The sequence below is a fragment of the Meleagris gallopavo genome, chromosome 6 (genome assembly GCF_000146605.3).
Source record: "Meleagris gallopavo isolate NT-WF06-2002-E0010 breed Aviagen turkey brand Nicholas breeding stock chromosome 6, Turkey_5.1, whole genome shotgun sequence".
Lineage (NCBI taxonomy): Eukaryota > Metazoa > Chordata > Aves > Galliformes > Phasianidae > Meleagris > Meleagris gallopavo.
Window position 1 is genome coordinate 11,785,103 of NC_015016.2, and position 26,691 is coordinate 11,811,793.

Here is a 26,691-nt window from a genome sequence, read left to right on the forward strand (position 1 = left end):
AAGAGAGCTTTCTGTCACCAGAAAAAAATTGATGTGCTAAAACTGAAATCTTTTGTTGCAGGCAACTGTATTAAAAACAAGTGTCAAAACAAAGGAAATAGGGAAGCAGACTACAAACTGATGTGAAGATCTTCTGTTTCACTCAGCATCTCAGCAGTTAATCTAATTGGAGATGTAGTGACTTAACGTCAGATCTCTCCCTTCTTGAACAGATCTGAACTCTGGGCCTCCACCCAGAAAAGCCACCAGCCAAGCTGAGGTTAGGTAATATTTGATCTCTCCTCCTGGGGTTTCACATATAAAACAACTGAACAGACACAGAAAGCCCTTTGGAAGGAAAAGGAATTCAGCATAATTTGACAGGTAATTTTTGAAGGACTCAAACTGCATTTTTCTACAAATTCAATATTCAGGCAGTGAATTCAACCAGCTCTCATTTCTCAAGTTGGAGTTCCCTGGGAACAGCTGTATCCCCATCAGTGGTCTTTGATGATTACATATTTCAATGGCATAGACTGGCTGGCACAGTGTAAGAGGAGATAGCATATATTTTATAGACTTTCTGTAGCATTTCCTGCTACTTTGGAAAAGAAGTCAGTATGCCTCAGCATGACTAAATTTTGTGAATTAAAAAAAATCACAAATTGGGATTGGTTTCAGGGCCAGTTCACAAGTACACAATTGTTAGCACACAAGCAACCATAATACTTCAACAACTTGTATTTCTGCAATATGTAAAATGCTTATATACTTAATAAATTTATTAAATATACAACATGTACGTACATTACATAATACAATACATTACATATGTATTAAAATAGAGGCATTAGTTAATACAGATTTTAAACCCAAGTAACCTTTGGAAGGGTAGACATTGTCTTACAGGATAACTGCAAAATGATTCTAAGTCATAACAGAAAACTTACTTGCTGTGATTGCACTGGGAGTAACAAAGAGAGGTGAATAGGAGGAGTAAGGTGGGGGGATTTATACTTTTACCTTTTTTTAATTTAACACTAACTTTGTTATACAGTGAAACCAGAAAAAAGAATGTTACCATTGCACCCATATGGAAATTCTCTAATTGCAAACAGTAAGGCTTCATTCCCAGTTCATTTGGATCTAATGAGAGGCCTCTGTCTCAGCAGTTCACAGACTTTTTCCCTTCTTTCTGAACAAACTACTGATCTATTTCCTCTCCTACTCTTCTTCTGTCCTGGATTTTAGAATAGTTTTTACTCATTATAAGAACAACTCTTTATTGTATTAATAGAGTGCAAAGCACCAGATTTAGCACGGACTAAAGCAACATCAGTAATTTTTACTTTTAAAGAAAAGGTCTGTTCACTTCAACATTTATAACACATGCTCTCCCTAGTATCTTTAGTTATAATTGTGTGATGACGAATTCAAAAAATGTCTATCAAGATCATGAAGACACCCAGTGCATTCTCTGTAATATTCATAGCATAAATATAATAATATACGTCGTCACCTTAACACTCAGACACATTTCTCCAAGTTACAAAATACCAGAGGAAGCAACTGTCTGAGATAAGAAAACACTTTAAAACTATTCAAAGTGACATCTGTGACATCTCTAGGGTCTAATGCCACCTCCAGTCTTTTCTTAATTAAGATAGGCTGGTACAAAAGAATGCAGCAATACAGCTTCATGCATCATCTTAACGGAGTAGAAAGAACAGACTGGCAGTTACTGCCTCTTTTGTTCTTACAAGCAGAGGAGTACCTCCTTGTCCACGAGCAGTCAGGCTTTTTCCAGCTATTTTTATATTTCTTTGCTTTAGTTCAGCAGGTTGATTTTTCCTGGGGTCCTGTTAAATTGCAATATTAATATTTACCTTTTTTGTGTATTTTTGTATACCTGCTGGAGTCTGTAAACCAAGAATGCTAAAGCCTGTTTGACAATTTCCAGTTTCTCTATCGAATGCTACTCTTAAAGAAAGTTGTGGCAATTTTCTATTTTCTTTTGATGTAAATACCTTCACAACCTAGACAATAAAAAACTTAGAATTAACTTAGAATGAGAGAATACTCCATTCTTAATCAAACATTGAAGTCTTTCTGAAACAAAACTCCTTATATCACAACTAATAATGTACATGTTTTGCACAGCTGTTTGTTAGGAACCCAGAGAGCTGGGTAGTTACTCCCTAAATTATAAGGTATCATCAGCAGAGCAACATCCCCAACAAAGTGCAATATTTTGTTCACAATGCTTAAGAAAATGACCATCAGAAGTGAAAAACATCAGAGATAACTGAAATGCTTCTGAGTCTTGTTTAATGACAGTGTTTGTTTGTTTGGTATGTAACAGTCTGTGCACTTCAGCACTGCATTTTCTCTTCAAAGAGTACAATTGAGTACTTGTGTGTTTAGGTCTGTCACTCTCTCAACAATCATTTCAGAATTCATGCGATCCTTTCAGACTGTGTAAAACTGAACAGTGGAAATAGTGCTGCGTGAGGAGCCTTCTGCAGCCTGCACCACTGACAAATGGAGGGCTTGATTTTAGAGTAAGAATGGCCCAAGTGTATTCCTGCATCTTCCTTCAGCTTCTAGGTTAGGATTTTCCATACCAGTAGTCACATAGGCAGAAGAAATGTTATTACATTTCAAAATTAGCATAAGATGCAATGTATTTACTTAATAAATATATTAAAATAATATATATCAAAATAATATATCAAAAATAACCCTACTCCTATACCACTTACCAATTTGCAGCTCTGGATAGACTTCATATAGACACCAGTCCACACTGCAGTCACAATGGGTTTTCTCAAAGAGATTGTCTAAAACATCCCGTGTCACCTGACGTTCATCCACCATTAGTGACTTAGTGCTGTTATCATACATGTGCACCTTGACAACAAGCTGAGGACAGAGTCACAGAAGGCTCAGTTAATTTCAGAAGCAAATAATGGGCTAACTTGAATCTGCTAATGCAAATAAAGATTAAGGCTGAAGGTTATTACTGATTCAAACGCACCCTGTCGCACAGTGAGATCAGGGAACAAAACAGATTGGAAGCTCTGACATTATGTTGCCACCAAAATACAGATCTTTTCTCAAAAAAAGGAAATTGAACTTTACCCTGTGCATTACTACACGAAAGGTGAAATTGCTATGGAGAAAAAGCAGAAGTTAATCTCTTTTCTAAATCTACTATATCTCTAATTAAGGAAAATGGTTGATAGGGAACCCACATAGAAAAGGACACAGTCCTTTTACAGTTTTTAATGAAAGCTACTAGCATGGAAATATATAGTTCAGTTTTACATGGGAAAAACAAGTTTTTCCATGTCAACAGACTAACCTGAAATTGATAATAAGCAAACAGATTACTTTGTCTACATTGACTGAAAGACACTCATTGTCCCTTTATATTGTGAAGCATTTGTTAAACAAGAAACTTCGTGCATCTTTGCAGAGAGGAACAACACAAGAAAATGTTGAAGTATGTAAAACCTGATAAAGCACTGCAAATATATTGCAGAGTACTTCAAATATTCTATTAGTACTGAAAGTAGAATAACAATTGTCTGTAGGATCTGTACAGAGAACCTGGAACTAAAGTGGTGAGTTGGAAGGACTTTTCCATAGCATCTTGCTTAAATAGCTCCTTTTAAAAAGGGGGTATGAGAGCCTTTGGTGCAACAGAATCTCTTTTAAAGTCGACACAGAAGCAGAGAGGTAGGATTCCCAAGAAAAAAATCTACATTACATCTGAAAAGTGAACTTGCTTTGATTCTAGCCCTTCTAAGTACCTTCTCTAAACTAAGCAACTGAGCCACAGCACAGATGATCCAGAGAAAGAAATGTTGTACATGCATGATTTAAAATCTGTCTGGGATAAAAAAAAGGACATTTTATCTGGTTATAGGTGACTGCAGGTAGAAATATGCAGGCAGCTTCCAAATTTTCATAAAACAGAGAAGACTAGATTTCTTGACAGCTACTTAGGCAACTGAGAATTCAGAAATGACACTAACTTCCACCCAACATTTCCAAATATCCAGTAACTGGGGGGGAAAAAAAAAAAAAAGTAAAAAAAAAAAAGTTTCAAATGTTTCCTCCCAAAGGAAAATTGCTAGTACTGTGGGGAAAAGGAGGTGACCAAAATTTGTTACAGATCTAAAAGACAACCCAGATTAAATTCTCCCAGTACGCTGTCTCAGAAGTAGCACAATGTGCACGGGTTTGTTCTGTGGGAATCATCTTAAACATGGACACTCTCAAATTTACTGGAAGCTTCAATTCTTTTTTGAAAGCCTTCTGGCTCTGATCTCCTATGATTCACACCTCCTACTTGAGCAAGACTGAAAGGCCATGCCTGTTTTTCCTTTACGTCCATTTTTCAAAGCTACTGAACACCTGCAGCTTCTGTTGAGTTCACCTGGAACAATTGCTTAGGACAAGTAGGCATATTCACATGATACTTAGTGGTGCTGCAAAGACATAGGCTGAATGCTTTTTAACTAATTAGTCTGGAGCAAATTTTTGTACATCACTGCACTGCCATGAAATGATTTAGCAAGAAGATCCTCACTAATTTAACTGAGATTAGCTAAAGCCATATCCGGTCGAGAAGAGAAGCTTAATACTTTTGAAATCAGCATAGCCTGAGTAAGCAACGCTTTTATATACCTTCCACTTTCTCTAAAGCAATCTTTCAGGACTGTGGGCTTTGCTCCAACACTGGGGATGTGGAGGGGAAAGTTGGTCCTCTTAGGAATAAGTCCCCCAGAGGTAGTATTCTCTGTACAGGCAAGAGTTCCACAGAATATTTGTTGATGTCACAAGTTCAAGACAAAATATAAAAAAGCCTAATGGCTTTTAGTAAGATCTTCATTATTGAGAATAATGATAACAGATAGTCAGTTGGTAGCTCTTATTTCACTATTTTAAGGCTCACCTTTTTTATTTTAGCTTCCTTCAGTTTCTCCAACGCAAGTTTAATTTTGTCAGCTTTAGCCCTTGCCTCTTGCTCTTCCTGAAAAGACACAAGATAATTCCTATACTTGTTAAGTAAGGCCAGCAATTCACATACACTTGTAAAGAGTTATTTCCTGTTATTTATATCCAGAACATAAGGAAAACCATGAGAAACTTCATAGTTACGGGGAATCCCCAGTTTTCTTGAATTAAAATCCTCCCATCAAAGCTGTGATTTACAAGTCCAGTTCTTCATTTCGTTTTCTAGTCATAGAACCCTTAAATGAACTGTTCCTCAAATGATACAGGAACGCTTGAAAACGGGACTGTTCTCTGTGTGCTGACTGACAACCCTCTCGATGCACTAAAGATTCTTTATTTTATCACTGATTTCCGTAATATTCCATAAGGTATCAGAAACATAAGATAAGATGTGCAACCCGAAAAAGAGAGCTTCAAGACTCTTTACTGTTGCCAAATCCCCCACTATGAATGCCAGGCAAAGAATTCACATATGTCTTTTCCTCTCCAAGGGCATGAAAATCTGCACTCCTACGGTTAAGAGATGCTGAAATTTCAAGAATCCCGGACTAGCTTCTGTGGTTGAACTGAAACCATTGGATAGAAATGGCTTCCACAGTTCTTCCACTGTTCAGAAGGGGGAAGTGTAAACAGCCTTTTGCACTCTGGTCTTCCACTTACCATCTCAGAAACACTACCCTGCAAGAAGCAGGAAAAGCATCTCAACTAAAGCAGTCCAAGCACCATGCAGGTAGACTTTCTGCTGATAAATTTATGCAGGTATAATTCAGGCTTCACTTTCATGTGACCTGTACAGAACTGAGTTCACACATTGTACAAATCTGTGCAACAGACTTCTCACCTGAGATGAGGAAGTTTCACAGCCTTCATCTTTTTCAATATAGAGAAAGGAAGTTATATAAAATAAATAAGCTACCAGGTAAAAATTGTAGCACTTTTAAAGAAATACTTTGACAGGTTAGAAGTTTTATTCTCCCTCCACAATGTTGTCACAGTGTTTTCTGGATCTTCAAATAGAAACACATAAAAGTCATCCAGATAATATCACATTCTACATACAACTGTAGAAGCTTTATTTAGCTTACAGACAGTTTTAAAAATAAACATCAGAGTTGATGGAAATTCATGAGAAAGCTCTCCATTTCTTTGAAAGAAATGCTATATCTTTCAATTGTGTCACAGTGAAAGGTTATAGAATAGAGCCCTAGTATCACAGATGTAATGGGAATAATTAACACTATGCTCATTTGACTACACAAAACCATAACGAAATGTCAGACTTGATTTGTTCAGGAATCACCTATCAAGAATCCTGGCTAGACATGGATTTTGATGAAACAAAATTTTCCATTTACAGTGGCAAATCACTCTGTTGAGCAGAAATGTCATGTCAAAGCAAATACTCATTAACAAAGACAGTAAATACTAATTTGAAATCAGGTCTTTTCATACTTATTTTAAATGGTTATAACCTCCATCATTCACGTTATAGCTTGTGTGATCATAGAATCATAGAATTACTCAGGTTGGAAGGGACCTCAAGGATCAAGTCCAACCGCAGCCTAACCATAGTACCCTAACTCTAACAACCCTCTGCTAAATCCTACCTTCAAGCACCACATCCAAACGGCTCTTAAACACATCCAGGGACGATGACTCAACCACCTCCCTGGGGAGCCTATTCTAATGTTTAACCACCCCTTCTGTAAAGAAGTGTTTCCTAACGTCCAACCTAAACTTACCTTGGCGCAACTTTAGGCTATTTCCCCTCGTCTTGTCACCTATAGCCCTATAGGTAACTTTCTGCATGGACAGCAAGCCATACAGCAAGAACAACATCAGTATTTCAACACAATCTGTACCAGAAAATGAGGCAAGAACTGGAACAGAAAGCAGATTCAGTGCCTTAATGAGGAAAACCAATATTGCTGATAGATTCATTAGAAATGCCTCTGTTTCCTGTTCTCATCCTTCTCTGCCCTCCTCCTGTACCTGGAAAGAGACCAGGACATGCTACTAGAGATTCAACTCAGTACACAGTCCCAGAGTCCCATTTTAACTGAGGAAGACGGAGGTGAGTTTCAGCTGCACTTGTGCATTTAAAATTCCAGTTGTGTTTAGCAAGTGTAACCTCTTTTCAGCCAAGAAATCTTGTTTGACCCTCAGGTTATGCAGGATAACAGCTATCAGAAAACAAGCTTCAGCAGATTGGGAGCTCAATACAACACAGAAGGAACTGAACAGCACAGCACAGTTGATTTCAGTGACCTTTAAAACACATCATGCAAGTGTCGGTTGGAAGAGAGCACTGGAGGTCTGTAGTTTGACTCCCAGATCAAAGCAGGAGTGTTACCAACATTATATCAGATAAGCTATGGTTTTGCTCAGCAAAGTTTGGAAAAAATCCAAAGATGGAGAACCAGTAAACTCTTTGGGTAACCTGTTTCAATCCTACATCAGCACTTAGAGTAAAAAAAGTTCTTCTAATGTGCTATCTGAAGCTACAAAGCAACAAAACATAGCTTTTACCCCTTGTTATACTGTCTACCACTACTGCGAAGAAATTTGGCTCCACCAGCTTTGTAGCCCTCTTCAGGTATTTCAGGTTGTCACTACACCACTTCCTATTCCCCTCCTTCAGACTCAACAAGAACAGCTCTATCAGTCTGACCTCATCACTTCACGTCCTCATTAAAGTTCCAAGAGCATCTCTGCTGGAGATGCTCACATTCATAATGGGCTACAATTTTCCAGGTGTGGCTTCACACTAGTGCCAAAAAAAACAAATGACTCCCTCAGTCTGCTGGCCTGCTACCTCAGCTCACTTTCCATTTCCAATGTGGCAGCCAAAGGGCATCAACTCCTTTTCAGTGGGAGCACCTGCAGATGATTCTTGATGTTGTCATTCAGGTCACAGACAAAAATGTTAAACAGGATAATCTCCACAGTTGCTCCCACTTGTTACCAGCCATTTATTTATTATCCCTTGAGCCTGTCAGTTTGGCCAGCCTTTAGCTCACCTAACCAAGCACCCTTTCAGATCATACATGCTCAGCTCCCAAATCAGACTATTCAGAAATTTAGTACTTCCCTAAAGGTCACCAGTCTAAACCAAGGTGGGGATACATTTGTAACACAGTGGACAGAGCTTGTCTTGACAGCATCTCTTCTGTATCAATAATAGTTAAGTAAATATAAAATAATAATAATAATAATAGTTAAATAAAAGATATCAGCTTCTGAATTAAGTCTAGTTGTTGTTCTTCTAAATGTTGATTCTCCTTTAAGATCAGAAGTTAACTATTATCTTTGAGACATAGAGAAATGGTGAAGATCCTCCCATGTTTACAATTTTCATTCTTCACACCAAGCACTAAAAAGTCCTATACATAAGATGAAACTTTATCCAGTATAATCAGCAAGATCCTCTTCCTAACAAATTTTGTTTCTTTTGCTATTTTTTTTTTCCTGTATTATGCTAAAAGCAGAGGCACCAGTGATAATGAGGTAATTCATACTCAGTTTGTGTAGGCTTTTAAGCTCCAATGAATTGCCCATAGTTTTAGGTAAAACTGACTGGTACAGTTCTGCACCAGCTGAAAGAGTACCTTTCACTTTCCCTAAAATCTTTCCATTCCCTAAGTGTAAACAACTCCTCTCCATCTTAGCTTATGTGCTCAATAAATACTCAAAGAGACACTTCAAGATTTTTCAGGATTTCAGACTCATGCTACTAACACACACGGTCTCCCTACAGGACTGGAAGGGTAAATTCTTATCTCCCTATCCACAATCTCATGTCAAAGAACTGAACTTCAAATACTTCTACTACATATGCCATGCATGACTTCAGTTAAAACAGATTTGCAAGAAAAACAAACATGGAGGAGGTTGTGATAACTGAAATTTTAGCATATCAGTAAGTCAATTGTCTGTAAGTAGCACTCACTGATAATTTCAGCAACTGCTAAGGGAAACATTCACAGAACCTTCTCATCAGTAGCATTTACTGCAGTAAACAAAGTGATAGCTTCACAAAATGATGAGATATTTGGCCATCCTTTGCACTGATGTCAAAGTGAAACTCCCCATAACTAACTGATCAATGCTTATTAAAAAAAAAAAAAGTCAGTAAAAATCTTTCACTATAGTAAACCATTTCCAATGATTAAGGTCTGTCTTGGGCTATCAGAATGGCTATTAGAAATGCAAAAGGAATGGGCAGCATGTCCAGGAACTGGCAGAAACTGCCACACTCAAAATAAAAGAATTCATAGCTGTTTTGTTAGTGTAGACTCTACTTAAGATACTTATACATGCATTTCTACTGGATACCCACAGTTGTTCAAATGCAAATCCAATTCTAAAATTACAAGTTATTGAACTCTTGCAACAAGATTCCTCTCAGACTTACCTGGCTGAGTGGTTCGGGAGGAGGTGGTGGTGGTGGTGGTGGAAGGTCTAAATTGGGGGCTGGAGGTGGAGGGGGCAAGTCGTTCTTAAACTGTCCCGTAATGATAGCACAGGGACTTAATTTACTACAAAAGTCATTATCCATGCCTGTTGGAGGCTGAGTGGCCACACTTTGCTGGTAGCCAGAAGTATTTTTCTGGGCTTGTAAAGTTCTCTGTTCAACTTCATTTATGTCTGCTACAAGGTCAGCCATTAAAGCATCAAGGTCTTTGTCCTCTAGGGCATTTAGAGATTCTGTATAGAAAACAAAAAATACATCAAGAGTGAACGCAATGAAAAAATCTGTTACCACTTTGGTGAAGATTAAATTACAGGAAACATGGTTACTGTAAGATATAAGGGTTACGGGAAAGGATTTTGAAGGGGTTCAAGAAAACAAACATGCTTTAGGAATGGCCATTATTCTGGTCGCACTGAAGTTTTGAGTACAAGGAACTCTAGGAATACAAATTAAACAGGACAGGAAGTTTCATTTTCATCGATATGGTCTCAGATCTGTGTGTTTTATGAAATCTGACCCTGTTTCAACAAAGTTTATGGGTACGTGCTTAGTTATATGGATGCAAGAAATTCAATTTGCTCCCATTATGCTTTTTACTTATCTAATCTTTAGTACATGCAAGAATACTCAGCAAGTTTTGCTATAACATACAGCAAACTTGTTAACTGAGACCTAGATAAAGAACATTTTCATATATTAGAACTATTCTACAGATTTAAAATTAACATGAACCAAAACCACAAGATGTGTCTGCAGCACATCTGTAGTTTTGTGATCAACCTCTGTGACATACCTCATGTAATATGCAGGATTTTAAGGATCCTTTGAGGAAAAGAACAAACAAAACAGTCTCTTTTTTGAAATCATCAAACAGATATAACTATTGTAACTTTTGTTACAGTATTTCTGCTATTCTGTCGGAGCATAAGACAAAATCTTAAACTGCATTTTGGAAATTCATATTTGTTTTTGGATTGTTTGAACTAGAGATGTTGTAAGAGATACTTTGGAATAACATCCTGTAGGATAATTTAGTTTTCTAAAAGAGAAGGGTTCTATAAGAATCACTGCATTCAGTGATTTAAATCACTTTGAAGAGTCTAGTTCAAGAAAAGAATCACAAACTGTAAGTGTTTTAAGTGGAATTTTGGAAAGAGATGGAGAGCCCTGAACTACACGTTAAAAATGACAATACAGTCCAACAAAGAATAGATCATTCATCAAACAAAGTGAATGGTGTCATTGGACCATCTCAGTTTCCTCTGCTTTACCTGCTGTGCTCACAGTGTGTTTACATAAGCTTTTCTTTACAGTGGAAAAGCTGCCTTACAATCCTCTATTTAGATATCTCTAACAACTTTGCTGGTAGAGACATTGTGGCATTATGTAGCTTAATGGCAAATTCTTTCTGGCAAAATAATACTAGTTGAAATCAGCTCAAATAAATGGAAACATGCAAACAACCAGCCCCCCAGCAAAAAGAGAAAAAGAAAAAAAAAGCACAAGAAAGAGCACATTCTTTTTCAAGCTCAGATCAATTCCCTGACTCAGTTTGTCAGGGAAGCAAGCAGCTGCACATGCAGAAGTGACAGTGCAAACTAAAATGAGACTAAGTAATGTAAAATGGAAGAAACTGAAGCCAGTACTTCCCATTATAGCTTCCGCAGCTCTGACTTCTCACTGAGGTAGCACAGTTTTCTATTAAGTTAAATCTTTACACAAAAAGGTTGCCTTTTTGAAAATACTTCAGAGGACTTCTTTTTTTTGCTTTCCCTCTACGCTCAGACATAGTAAAAAAGTCTGATTCTTATAAGAAGCAACATCCCTTTAAAAACACTTGGTCCCTTTGAAGTTTCCTATACTGAGACACACAAACATACCACTGCTCCAGAAAACAGTTCTTTTTTCTATACTTTATTTTAGATCAGAGGTGTTTGAAGCTTTTCGTCACATTTGTTTCTGTGAAGTATTTAAAATAAGTATAAAAATGAATGAGTCCATTCAACTCCTTACCGTTTAAATCCTTAAAACCTACAGTAAAGCTGAATTCCTTGTTGGTCACTTGGGGGGATGGAGTTTGTACATTCTCCACTCCTAAACTCTGTTAAGGTAAAAGAAAAAGGAAAGTGTTTTAATGATATAACTACTATTACAGACATTAACATTTGTCAGTTAGTTACCAGGACGTGTTTAAGTCAATTCTTTTTCAAGAAACAGAATAGAACACACTAGTTTCTGAGATTATTCCTAGACTGATAAACTAAAGACAGACAAGACCAAACCACTGTCTCATACCAGGTGTTCAACAGTTTGCATACTTCCCAATACAATGTCGAACCATGCAAACCACCATTCTTGTCAGGCAATAGCTGGGCATGGTTTGGGAAAAAGCACAGGCTGGGGCTATTTCATGGAGCTGTTTAGGTTGAAAGGAACCTTAAAGATCACCTAGTTCCTATCCCCTGCCAGGGGGGGACAGCCCAGGCAGGGACACCTCCCTCTAGACCAGATCTCCCAAGGCCCCATCAACCTGACCCCATCAACCTCCAGGAATGGGGCATTCACGGCTCCTCTGGGTTGCCTGTTCCAGCGCCTCAGTAATTTCATAGTAAACAATTTCTCCTTCTTCTGTATCTACATCTACTTTCTTCCATTTTTAAAGCCATCACCCCTTGTCCGATCACTACGTTCTCTGATAAAGAGTACCTCTCCAGCTTTTTATAGACCAATTTAGGTACCAGAAAGCCACTGTAAGGTCTCCCTGGAGCTTTCTCTAAACAAACAACCCCAACTCTCTCAGCCTCCAACAGGGACACTGAAAAGCCAGACTCATTTTGAAAGGCTTTTTGAGTTTTTTGGGAAGAGGTGTGTGAAATTTAGCTGCGTACGCGCAGATCTGAGCTGTGCAGTGCCGCTTGCTCCAGCATTATATTTACTAATATAAAATCTTGGTTTTGTTTTCTCCTGATGTTTGAAAACAACACCAGCTAACCAACAGCAAAACATGCTGCTGTTTGCAATGGAAACTGCAAATCTTCATAGTTAAATAGAGAATTCCTAGTTCGTGGCTTGTAGTTTAGGAAACAAGCATAGAAGCAATACTTTGTAAATCAGGAAAACTGCATACAGTGAAGATAAATTCCACTTCTATTCCTCATTAAAGAAGATTACAGCTGTAACAAGCAAACACCATAGACAAGACTCGAAGGAATTTCAAGGAGTTGTCTAGACTTGTCCCACTACCAGTCAGTTATACCTTGGACACATCTGACAAAAGAACAGTTAACCTCATTTTTGAAGTTTCCAACCAGATGAGATCCAACATTTCCTCTTGCCCTCTGTTCTACTGCTTCTCTTCTGGGACTGCTATCCCCGCCATCAAACCTTTCTTCAGAGGTTAAGCTAAACTTCCTTTGCTGCAGCTGAAGGCTGTTCCCTGTACTGTTACTCTCAGTGGACATGGGGAACCAAATGTTCTGCTATGAAGCTGACTTCTACGTATTTTAAGATTGTTAGCAGTCTTCTCTAGACTAAACAACCCCTGTGCAATCTTTTCTTATAAGTCATGTTTCTTTTTCTCATAATTCCCATTACGTTTCTCCGGATTTTCTCAAGTTGACCTTCTCCTCAAAATGCACTGCTAACACTTGACAAAATTTCCCAGTTGAGATCTTAGCAACGCTGCACAGAATGGAAGGATTACTTCATTCATTTAACAAGCTCCAGTACGACATTTTCTTCATTGTCGATTTGTACCAGGGCCATTTACATTTCTGAGCTGCCTGAAACCGAGAGCTATTTTTCATGAAAATCAATATAAATGTTTTTCTTGTCAACTCTTTTCACCTATTACCCACCCAAGACATGCTGGTTTCTTCTCAAGCTGTAGAAACCAACTGGAGCTGGAAACCAAAGCACTGATGACTTTAAACACTGCTATTGTGTTAATACTCTCATAAAAATCAACTTGGTGTAAGTAGGGAGAGAGGGAGGAATGAAGTACACGTGAGTTTAGGGAAGGGGTGATGTCAGCACATTAGGGAGGAGGAGAGACAGTCTTGGTTTTAGAAATGCATCCTGTCCCATCTGCACCACTGAGTGGAAAAGCTCACACTCTTATTCTCCCCCCTACACACATGATATCATGCCTAATCTGAGCAAGTAAAATTTATCACAAGCAGCCTTTTGTCAATTTTCAAAGCACAATAATGAAATGAAATTACCCTAAAAGAAATTCTCTTTATATACACACACGAATAGTGAATATACATGATCACAAAAAGCTCTTAAGAAGGTGAAAAGCTATCAAGGAGCAAAGTATTGGGATCTGACAGCTAGGAAAGTAATAACGAATCCTGGCTTTCATACAAAGCCACTTATTTAAGCACAATCCCCATTATGTGGCTCACAATTATTGGTATTTAATTTGGCAAGATTGGGAATTACCAGTAAAAAAGATATCTCAAAACAGGGGCTGTAAGCAATCAAACTCACACAATCTAAGACAATAGCTTAAGTGTTTTCAAACAAGCATATATTAAAGTACAACAAATTTATAGAGCTTGTGTTTTTTAGAAATAAAAATTCTCCTTTATCAGGCTTTGCAGGAAGTATTCCATAACTGTAGGTTTAGAAATAGGCTCCTGCTGTTTTATAGTTTCCTCTAGGGACTGTATTCTGCACTGGAAATAATGTCTCCATAAATCCTTGAATGCTACCCTAGCTGTAATTTAATATTTTGGCATATCTAAAGATGACTTGTATTGCTACATGAATACATTCAAGATAATATTAGATGTTGTTTTTATTTCCAACGCGTACAATGATACGCAGGCTATATCTCATTTACCCATGTATGCAAAGCATTCATAACTGAAAATTGACTCAAACTCAGAATCTTTCAGCTTCTTGGGACTGAGTCCAAGAAGGATATAAATTGCTTATTTATTTGTTTGCTTGTTTTTGAGAAAGCATCTTTCATAAGCAGTTATATCTCTATAACTATCTAGCCTGCACTAATATTCCCTTCTTCTACAGGCCACGTGGTTTAAATGTCAGGCAGAGAAATTTAGTTGAAGGTTTCTCAGAAGAATTTTGATTGGGAAAAAAATGATTTACCTGGGTTAGCATGTCCATCTCCCCAAGTAAATTGCTGAACATTTCATCTATATCATCACACGTTTGCTCCATCTGAAAGAAAAAAAATCCACAGGCAATGAATCATCACAAATTCATTCCAAAGCCAGCAATGGTCAAAACCAGAGGATTTGCAGAATTCCACTGGAGATGCCAAGTACCCCTGGAGTTTACTGGGTATAGTCTTGTTCAGGACCTGGTTACAACTAGGTACATAACCAACTTTTTGCCTCAATATTTTTCACTATTTTTTTTCAAATACTAGTAGACTCAGAACTTCATTTTTAACCAACCTCAAAGCAACTGAGCACTGAGACAAGGAAAGCATCTACAGGGCTGCATGATAATGGTGCTTTCTGTCACATGAGTCAGGATGTGAGGACAGCACCAAATGACATTCATAGGGAGATAATGTCTCTGCTATAATCCCTGTCCTCTTTCTCCTGTGTAAATTCCTTTGGAAGAAGTGAAGTAGTGTAAAAGAGTGTCACCTGAATAAGGTGCAGGCAACTGGGAGCAGGGCTTTGAATTTGCACAGTTCTCTTAGGTCCTGGAAATCCAAGACTTAAAGATTTGGGAACTGAATGCTGTTAACAGCATGTCACACGAGTGAGCAAATGGAAAGCTGAAGTCATCTCATCTGCTTCATTTCCAGCTGACCAACCCACTGAATGGCTCACTGTATGAATCCTACAGATCTTTCTCCATAAAAATCAGCTTTTGTAGATCCAGCAGTATACTGGTCGCGTGCATAATTACTAAATCTTAATTCATATCTTCAAATTAATAACTGTGTAGCAGCTTATCTGGTACATGGAGAATCAATTTGCATAAAAGAGATATGCAAATGACAATTATTTGATCAGACAGATTAAAGTTGGACCTATTTAAGACAAGAACTGGAGCTGCAGCTCATACTGATATGTGTCTCATCAGTAGTTAGGTAACAAATATTTTACACCTTCCTGTTTTCTCTGACTTTGAGGACCTTATCAGCTGTAGCTGTTTGTATGTTTTTGTGTGTTTAGCTGTTTCAGTTTTACTTTCAGGAACAAGACATCATACTAGTTCCATGAACCAACTGAAATTATTTTACTGAAAAAAAAAACAAACCAACAACAGAGAACTGAATACTGTATTACTGAACAGTTTAACCAGATTATTGGTTGTTTTTTTTTTTAAAGGTACTAATAAATTAATATCTTCTTTGCAATTATATGATTTTCTGAATATTCAGACTCATTTGATTCATGGGGAAATAAAATGATTGTATGGAAAAGCAAAGTGCAAATAATTCACTATGAATTCACTATGACATTTCCACATCAGAGTTAGTCACTAGTGATTTTTTCTTATCCAATCATATAAATTTTAACATTAGGGCTTTTTACACCTCAAGCACATGGGCCAGAACACTTGCATCAAGAAGGAAGTGTGTCAGCGTCCATCCCTTTCAAGTGTCACTTCCCATGAGCAGATATCTATCATTGCAACCCATCACCAAGCCACTCTTCCTACTTGTTTCTGCCTTTTTCTCTTGAATTCTTTTAGGAAAAAAAGTTAACATCCCCATCACCAAACTGTGAAGAAAAGATTTTTATATGAAAACACATTGGATGATCTCTTAGACTAATATAAGAACTTTCGAAATTCATTGCAGATTTTGTCATGAGCTAGAAAACAAAAGACAGTAAAATGAATGCCTGGAATGGGGAACACAAGTGTGTCTGTCTGCTCTTCTCTTCTTTGCTCCGTCATATTCAGGACTCCTCTCCATTCTCATTTATTTTCTCTCCGTGCCACAGAAGGAACAAATAGACAAAACAACAATCAGACATGGGAACTAGCCCATTCAAGGCAGATGTTGCTCCATATAGGACCAGAAGAATCTTTTTTTTTTCTTTTTTTAACTTATTTATAAATAGCCTTGAAGTTATTCAACCAAAAACTCAAAGTGAAACCTGCAGCTGTATTAAGCTATTATTAACAAAAAAGGAGAAAAAATTACCTAAGCTTCCAGAAGAATACTGAGTTACAGACTCAATCCTCCTTTATATCTACTAAAATATCTGTAGCTATCCTGTATATAGCACTACTAATAATAACTCTTAAAATCACTATAAATTAAACTGAAAAGTCAGTACTTTCACAGTGTTTCCCATGTTATGCAGAAGACTTCAAGCAGAGAAAAGAGAATTAAAATAAAAAGAGGAAATAGTGGTTTGAAAAGGCAAACATCTGAAACAAACGTATTTTTAATGTGACTGACACTTAAGCTGAGCCTTCTATACCCCCTTTTGAATTGACACCAATAAACAGGAAAAGGTATTCCCTTGTTTTACTCCCCCCAAATTTTACATCCTCAGATCTCCACTGAGCTCTCATTTCCTGATGAAAGCTGCCTTTTTTTTCTAATACTCCCACATTTCTCACACGGTTTACCTACTGTGCATATTCTCTTCAGCTTTCTATTTTAACCACGAAGTCTCACTGTGTGTTCCATGCATATTAAACTCTCACAAGGTTTATATAAAACAGAAATATCAACTCATTGCATTTTGACTCATCAGTACATTTATTTATATTGCCACTTACCACAAGCCCCTCAAACCTTCTTATCCTATTTTTTTTGTTACCTTCTCAATTTGAGATTTAGCAGTCACTTAGGTCTTAAAATCATTTCAATCATTTAAATCTAAAGAAAGAGACTGGTGCATAACAGAGCTCTTTACACCGCTAACATCTTTGTGTTTCAGTTTACCCCAAGAAAAATCTGATTTCAGGATATTTGCTCTGCCTTCTCCTTCAACATTTGAGTCTGAGGGACACTTTTTCTGTCATAGGCTTTGTTGGCATTTCCAAAGACACACTTATATCCATTCGGGTGCCCCTCTGAGGGGACCTCCAACTCTTCCACAAGAAGCAGCCTGCAGCACAGAACTCCTGTGTGCTGCATTTCTAAACTTGGCAACAGAGCCACGTAAAGCTTTCAGCTTCTACGTATCTACTCCCTACATAGTTTTATTTTAAAAGGAAAGAAAATTTCTGGATGTCTTGAGCTATATGGTGGGAAGTTAGAATTTAATTATCTAACCTCCAACCACAGAGAAATTCAGCAGATGCAGGGAAAGCTACCCAACTTACTGTAGTTGCATGAGAAACAGACTTTGTGGGCAGTGCATTATCCTGTGTTCTCACAGGGCTGATCCAGGACTCCAGGGCACAAAAAAGAAATTCCTTGCTCAGATACAAGAACAAAGAAACAGTCCTTGCACTCAGTCTCCCAGTGCACAATCCTATGCAGGCTAAGTAGAATTTCATTAATATAATCCACTGTCACACACTGACATGCAAAACAGGAACTACCTTTGCTAGTCTGTAATACAAACTCTGTCACTAACCAGTGTGATTTCTGTATGGTTGCAAACACATTGATTTATTAAGATGTTTGCAGTGGAATTTTGAGATCACAGCCTGATCCAATGGTTGAGCACCAGGTAAGAAGGTGCTAAGCCAGGAAGCTCAGGTGCAACCAATGCATTTGAGTGTCTGGAAAGGGTGGAGCCTGGACCTGACCCTCCTCATCCTCATTTACAGTTAGCAGCCAAAGGAGCAGCACCTTTCTGGACAGATTGCACTTCTTGTTGCTGATAACTGGAGGGTGTGAGCCATTTTTTCTTCTTTGTTACTTGCTATTGGTCTTTAGTACTTGTATGCCATTAGAAGGCACTGTGGTCACCTTTTTTACCACATAGATTCTATAGAAAATAAAATCATCCCCCGCTTTATTTATTTTAAGAATGAAGAAAGTTTTGCAATTCTATAGAATGGCTTGGGTTGAAAGGGAAGGGCAGTCACCATCAAGACCAGATCACCTGAGGCCCCACCCAACCTGGCCTTGAATGTCTCCGTGCATGCAATGTCTCCATGTAGATGCAATGGGCATCTACAGCTTATCTGGGCAGCCGTGCCCATGCCTCACTGCCCTGGGAATAAAGAATTTCCTTTGCCTATCTTATCCTAATATCCCCTCTTTCAGTTTAAAACAGTTACCCTTACTCTATCACTCTACTCCCCTATAAAGAATCACTCTCCAGCTTTCTTGTAGTCCTTTCAAGTCTTGGAAGGCCACAATGAGTTCTTCCAAAAGCCTTTTCTTCTCCAGGCTAAATCACCCCAACTCTCTCAGCCCCTCTTCTTAGGAGAGGTACTCCAGCCTCCTGAGCATACTCATGGCCTCCTCTGGACCTGCTCTAATAGGTCCATCTTCTTTCTTGAGCTGGGGGCCCCAGATCTGAACACAGTACTGATGTGGGGTTTCACGACAGAGCAGAAGGTAGGGAAATCACTTCCCCTAACCTGCTGGCCACGCTCTTTTGATGCAGCTTAGGATTGGCTTTCTGGACTGACAGCACACATCTCATATCCAGTTTTTCATCCAACAGTCCTTCATTGCAGGGCTACTCTCTATCCACTCATCCTCGAGTCTGCACTGATGTTTGGGATAGCTCCAGCCCACATTCAGGACCTTGCACCTGGCCTTGTTGAACTGCATGAAGTTCACACAGGCCCACTTCTCAAGCCTGTCCAGGGATGGCATCCTTCCTTCTGTGTACCAACTTCATTGCTAACCTTGGTGTCATCCAGAAACTTGCTGACTGTGCTTGACACCACTGCCCACGTTATTAATTAAGATATTAAACAGTACCAGTCTCAATACATCACTCATCACTGGTCTCCACTTTGACACTGAGCCATTGTCTGCAATTCTTTGGATGTGGCCATCCAACCAATTCATTATCCACCAAACAGTCCATCCATTAGATCCGTGTGTCTCTGATTCAGAGAGAAGGATTTTGGGTGGGACTGTGTCAAAAGCCTTGCACAAGACAAGGCATATGAGATCTGTTTCTCTTCCCTCGTCCACCAACACTGTCACTAGAGTTTATAATCAATGTGGACATTTACATAAGACAACTGCACAGTGCCCATGAACAATACTTAGGGAATGGAATTGTCGGATAGAACCATCATCCCTTGGCAGAAAGCCAAGTAGACAGTAGACAGTAGCAACAGAACAACAGCACAAAATTTACCTTAAAAAAGAAACTATAAAAAAAACAAAATAAAAACAAAAAAACATGCACACACACAAAAAAACCCAACCAATCATGAAAGCTAACTGATTATACTGTCTAGCTCAGAGCAGGCATGGTACCAAGCAAAGTTAGAGCTGCTACTATCTGATACCTCTGCAAGAACTACTGAAAGCCAGCCCCTTTCAACAGGATGAGTGGTCTAAGTCACATGGTAACAAGGTTCTGCACTTGCAATCTGAAAACAAGCTTGAAGCCCTTGTGTAATATGAACAGGAAACACCAACGGCATCACAAATGAGATTACCATCTCTGCAACACTGTCTCAGTTGAGTTGATGCAGTCTAACGAACCAAAGGGCTATAGAAAAACAAAGAGGAACAAGGAACAATGTGATATCAGTAGAACAAAAACATGCAGGAGAGTTGTGAGAGGAACCATGTCAGGAACCACTTAGTCATCTGGTAGAGGTTACAGACACAAAGCATTGTTGTTACTGTTAAGCTGTGACACAAGCAAACAGTAAGGATAAAAATAGACAAACTATATTTTTACAAGTCACGTAAAAAGATTGAAACTACATCTTCACCTCCTAGTCTCTGCAGTGTAGCACACGAATGTCAAAGTTCCAAGTCCACCCAAATAAACATCAGCTGTTTGACAATCCAGGTGACCACTACCTTCTCCTAGCAGAATGCTTAACGCTTAAATGCCTTTTGGAGTGGAATGAATTCTACAGTGTTTTGAAACCCACAAGTAGCCCAGATCACAGATCAGTGGGAAAGTAGTGTGATTAAAAAGTGCATTAAGAGCCAGAGGAAGTTACTGAGGCATCGTATTGCCCTGGTTTATAACACAAAAAGGATAGGATATTAAATGAAACCGAAAGTCTGCACAACTGTTCCAGGAAATTTGCACAGTGTACCCACAAAACTTATCACCAAAACCAGTGAGTTAGTAAGTTGCTGAGTTGGTTTTCTCTAAACACAGTTATAGCTGAAAAAGTGTTAGTATTCTAGAGAAACAGAATCACAGAATGGCCAGGGTTGGAAGGGACTTCAAGGATCAAGAATCTCCAACCCCCCTGCCACAGGCAGGGCCACCAATGTCCCCATTTAAAACTAGACAAGGCTGCCCAGGGCCCCATCTAATCTGGCCTTGAACACCTCCAGGGACGGGGCATCCACAGCCTCTCTGGGCAGCATGTTCCAGCACCTCACCGCTCTCAGAGTAAAGAACTTCCCCCTGACATCCAACCTAAATCTTCCCTCCCTCAACTTAAAACCATTTCCCCTTGTCCTGCTGTTATCTAACCTTTCAAAGAGTTGATTCCTCTCCTATTTGTAGGCTTCCTTTAGGTACTGAAAGGCTGCAATAAGGTCAACACAGGTCAACACGGAAACACAGGTATGAATGATGAACCTCGTACTTCACGGCCCAAAATGAAGGCTTTACCAATCTGGAATCTGAGCAAAGGTTTCAAGATAGATAGTGCCTCTTAGCAAAGGATTTCTTATACCTTCTTCTGAAATACATGATGCTAACCACTGTGGAGACAACTTGCTGACTAAATTGACTGCATGCCTGAAATAGACATTTTTATCTTCACTTCAGAGTCCCCTGTCAACTCCAAAAGGGGACTGCTTTTATGGAGCTAGGAAGCAGTGCCACTTCTGTTCTTTACATAGTGTCTTCTCAGCAGATAACATGCTTCAGTCTGGCCTAGGTCTAACAGCATTAAAGAAATATTGTACAGACTTTGTAATCTCATTTTCCCTTTGTCACAATTATTTACTGCAGAATGGTCCAGCTTGGGGATTTTCCCACTGAGAGCTATACAGAGCGCACAAATTCTCCACAAAGTATTAAATGATAGAAAAAGAGACTACATCTTCATGCAGAATTGGCTGAAGAAACAACTCCTAGTTCTAAGCCAAATTTCTGGCACACAGCAATAGGATGTCCTCTGCCCTGATTTATCTTCTGGAAAAGGCAGCAAGCTGGACAAATTGCTTCTATCTATTCCCCTTCCCATAATCTATGTTTGCTGATGTTGGTGTTGTTTTTTCCTTCCTTTTTTTTTTCTTCCAGTTACCCAACACAGCTATACATAACTAACACGATGAAGCAACACTGTTTTGCATTTTTAAAAATTGCCAGCAAGTAAAAAAAGTTAAATTGTTGGTATATTCTGGATCCAGCCTGTTTGCTCAGCCTCACTCTGCCCTGCAATGGAGCAGATGGCTAAGGATTTCATTCCCAATTGCTATCATTAAGCTACTCCCAGAATTCCCTCATTCCCAGGTCACTGAGTGATAGGGGGCTTGTCTTGTGGCTCCCTACCAAAAAAAGATTTTGATATTTAGCTTTCAAATCCACAGGCAGACTGACCCTGCATTCACAGACTGGCTAACCAGCATAAAACGGAAGCCCACACACAAGAGAGAAAGCAATAGATGGATCCACAATGCGGGAAAACCTGCTCATCTCCTGCAGTATTCTACTGAATGAAGGTATGCCAAATATCAGAAAATGGAAACAACATGACAAATTTAGAAAGAGAATAAAAGGAATGAAAGTTACCATACAAACTTTAAGCACAGTATTTTTTCACCAAAACACACAGTGATCAGAAACAGCAATAAGTAATAGGTTTCAGACAAAGATTTATAGGCTAGGAGGAAGCCTGGAGTCACTGGATGGGGTGCTATATTGGTATGGCTGTGGCTGCCTTGCCACAGACCAGCAAGCCCTAAACCACACAGAGGAAACAGGAAGAAAATGTAGCTAGAGAAGAAGAATCTTGTGACATTTCCACCATTATTGTTCCATTTCTGTATGGTTTTCCTTCCATGATAAGGAAATGCCACTGCCTCACTCTTTTCTTTCCTGACCAAGTTCAGGAGGGTTAGAACAACCGATCTGCTCAAAGATAACAACTCCATCATGGCAGAGGGGAGACAAAGAAAGTCAACCAAGTGGCAAATACGAAAAGCTTTACTGAATTTCATGGAAGAGCAGGGCTACTGCGGGACAAAAGTGGAATTATGTTTATGCTGAATCCCTTCCTAGGACTGACACCTAAAGCCAACTGTCTCCTTTCTGTTGTCTCTCTTATACATCAGGTCTGATGTGATCAGCGAAGTACAAAACTAAGTTGTAACCACAACTCTTTGGGAACGTTATCTGTGCTCATGGTGACCTCACCAACTCACTCCAATCAATGTGTATAGCAGACCTTCCAAATGTAAGCTTTTGTCAAAAAGCACTGAGAACAGTAATGCAGATTTGACTGTTTTTTATTATTATTATTTGCAATCAGAGACAAAAAAACACATTCAGAAGGACTTATTGGGCCCATACATTCTTCTTGACTCTGTGCTTCAGTGAAATTCCCACAACAAGCAAGAGAATGGGGCGGGCCTTGTAATGCTGGAAAGGTTACAAAAATCCTTCTCAGAAGGAGAAGAAGAAAAGTAATAACGTGTCTGTACCCTGGGATATCAAAGACGAGCACCAAAATCAAACAACAAAGGCCACTGAGAAGCAACTTTTCATTTGCTACGGACTGCATGCCAGGAAGTGACTGACAGGGACTGTTCTGTGGAGCCTTCCTACTCCCTTGGTAAACTGCCTTCTAGCAGACACCATTTTGCCTAAAACAGGAGACTCAGAAAGTCATTTGCAACTCTCATTAGTAAAAGCATCCAGTTAGTGCCATTATGATTATGATTCTTATCTCTCTGAGCTCGAGGGACTAGGAGTGTTGCTATTTGCAGACTTGTTCTCTGTATTCTCCCCCTCTTCCTGGCAGGTGTGGGTAAGATGAAAAAATTTTCACCAAATAAACATTTTGTGTTTATTATGTCAGTTAAATGGTCTGAGTACAACCGAGAACTTTCCTCAGTCAGTGTTGTTAGCCACAAAGGGTCAGCTCATCACTAATAGCAGATACACAGTGAGATATTAGTGTTACATGTCATGGTTTTACAGCTACTGCTTTAGACTGCAAGCAAATACACAGGGTGAAAGTAAAAATGATAAGATATGCTGAGGGTACAAAATTTAGACCAGTAATGCCTCTGGATATATTTCTAAACAAAGTTGCACAAAAAAAATTGTTCATATACACTGAAATCTTCTTTTTCTTGGAGGATTTATAATGCACCCACTCCCCCGAACACTCCTATTTACCTTAATAACTGTAACAACACTGATTTATTTGAAGCTAAGCTCATGGCATGTTGGATCAATTTTCAACAAGAATAGGTGCTGTCTGCAATCTGATGTGGCTTCTGGTAGCAAAAGTTACAACTGCTTGCCACCAATCTAAAATGTCAATTCATTAGAAGAAAGGCTTAGAAAGTAATGACAAAGTTACACTTTTTCAACAATCATTACCAAACTAGTTTGCGAATTCCCACATTAAAGTTTTAAGTCAGATAAAAATTATTTGTGCTTCCTTTTCATTCATAGCTCAGTAGCAATGCTATAAATTAATATTGAGCTGTGGTGAGGAATGGGTGTTCATGCAAATGCGCAGAAGTTTCCTACAGAATCTAAGGAGGACATAGGCACCTCGGTTTCTTTCACAGTGCAATGACTATCTTCCACTCTAGCACATGAACTAATATCTAGAGTAGCCATGAATCAATATGCAGGATGATAAGGAAAGCTGGCTAAACATTTGCTTTTTCAAGAGAAACAATACTGTATTATAGGTCACTCCTAATCATGAAAAGACACATGGTGAAGTTTCTACAACATTTGCATCCAACCTCGTTATCCTAGATTTTTTTTTTTTTAGTCAGTGAAGAGAAACAAAGGCAATTTTATAGATCATGATGAGTAGCTGTCTAAAACTGAGCAGCAGAACAAATTTGACAAGCATCTCTCTCTCTCTCAGTCGACCATAAAGGTAACTAAAAACCTCTGGTGACTAACTAACATGGTAATGTTTGAAGATGAGTGAGGAGGACTCTACCTATAAAGTCCAGCAAGTATTTTGGGAGGTGGGAGCGGTCATCTGCATGGATGCATCTCACTGTCACTAGAAATCTCCAAAAAGAAACAAGCTAAGACAGTATACTGTTGCAGGTAACCAAACAGCTGAGTTTCACTTTTGCCTCAGATCAGCACCTGACAATGTGAAGTCACTGTCACTACAGGTCAGATAAGCATAAAACAAAACAAGTCAAGATGTTATGAAATGAAAGATGAAAAGATTTACTGGAAAGAAAAATATCGATAGTTTGCAGAGTGAGCTAGAAAGGACTGGGCCGTTTCTATCTACCTGAATGATATGCAGTAAAATCTAATTGAGGTATATCCCTGTAATAGAACCTCTGAAATAGAACTGCTCTTTCAAGAAAATCCACGTTCCCAGATCTCCTCCTTGAATGATGGACGTTTGTGATTTGCAAACAGACAAGTTCTCTCCTGAAAGAAGCAGTCTCTCCTCTCAGCTCCAGGAGTACTCCAGACCAGTAATCTTCCCAGATATTTTCAGGATGAGATACAACTGCTGATCCCTGCACTGGTTACCCAAGCCTCACCTCTCCCCTCACTCCATACTGAATTATAGCTGTAAGACATCAGTTCCTTTTCTGCTAACAGGAAAGGTGAAAAACAGCAAAACAAAATCTTAGTGAATTTGGGAAATTTATTACTACCTAAGAAACCTCAGACCATGGCTAAACTAGCTGTCCCCTGTGCAAGTTACTATCCCCCCAAATGTATTAGTTTCTACAGCTTTACTCGTTAAGAAAGATCAAGTCTCTACACTGACTCATAAATGCATGAGTTATTGTGTGTGATACTGCTCAATTATAGTAGGATTTAGTCTTTTAACCTGTAAAAATCAAACTAAGCAGGAATAAATATTTGATAATGAAATAAACCAGTACTTCAAAGAACTCATACCCTGCTTGAAGATACTGCACATCAAATAATCACAAATTCCAGCATGAGCAATTAAAACACAATTTACTCAATAATTACTTTGAGCCATCAGTCATATTTTTCTCCCAATGCCAGAAGTATCTGCAGTACCCACAGGAGGTATTTGAAAAAGAAATAAGGAAGGGGAAATGATTAAAAACACCCTTTCAGAGTCAATTTTCCATGCTCCCAGATGGACCCAAATTCTCTAAGAACATAAAGCAAGGATTACTCAGCTCTGTGCAACGCTCTGTTCATTAAACGTCCCAAAGATATTTATAATCCATATTTCTAACCACATTATTTCCATTTTTAAGCAAAGCTTGCACAAAGTATGAGGTACAATTAAATGCAATAGACTCCTTAGCAAGCCCACAGGGGGAAATAGAAGAAAGAAGTTAAACATTCTGTTTTAAAATAAGTTTTAACCCAAATTCACATTCTTTACCAAGTCTCTAGAAAACAAATTTGTAAAGTCAGTAAAGGTAAACGAGTGGGAGCCTGTACAGCTGGAGCAGGTCGCCCAGCACAGCCCTCTGCAAGGTCTCATGGAGCACTGCTCTGTGCCCAGCCCTGCTAATGCCACACCTACACCAGCTAACAGTGATGCTCACGGGGTCAGATTTGAAAAGGGTATTTTTTTTTTATTGGGGTCAGATGGCAAAACATGGGTTTCACATCATTCACAAAGGGGAGCTAGAACCAAAGAGGAAAAACGAGTGCCAAAATATCAGAAGCTGAGGTTAACAGGGTAACACTCAAGCAGGAGCCACATCAACTCTAAACGAGAGCAATGTGGGGCAAGAACGGTCCTCAGCAAATCAACCTGTGCCGCGGTGTGATGGCATCCTGCGTATTTTGCTGGCAGGAGGCATTCCAGCATCCAAATTTCATCCAAAGCTGAAACCTTTAGTTTAGACCTCGTGGGGACTGTCTGTACGTACGTTACCGCGGCATTCCCGTGAGGGCAGCACGCGGTGCGGGCCGCCTCAGTCCGAACGCGGGGCTCCACCGCTACGTACCGCCGCCACCCGCAGCGGC

General features: G+C 39.0%; 1 protein-coding gene across 1 annotated transcript in view; it reads right to left on the minus strand.

The window, feature by feature from the left end:
* Positions 1–2,682: 2,682 nt before the first annotated feature.
* Positions 2,683–26,691, minus strand: part of LOC100541557 (amyloid beta A4 precursor protein-binding family B member 1-interacting protein) — a 26,656-nt gene continuing 2,647 nt past the window's right edge. Inside the window, exons 3-7 of the mRNA XM_031554021.1 lie at positions 14,597–14,668; positions 11,492–11,579; positions 9,419–9,711; positions 4,943–5,020; positions 2,683–2,901 (exon numbers count right to left, since the gene is read on the minus strand). Coding sequence (XP_031409881.1) covers positions 2,698–2,901; positions 4,943–5,020; positions 9,419–9,711; positions 11,492–11,579; positions 14,597–14,668 — 735 coding nt within the window. The 3' untranslated portion in view covers positions 2,683–2,697. The remainder of the gene's footprint in view (positions 2,902–4,942; positions 5,021–9,418; positions 9,712–11,491; positions 11,580–14,596; positions 14,669–26,691) is intronic.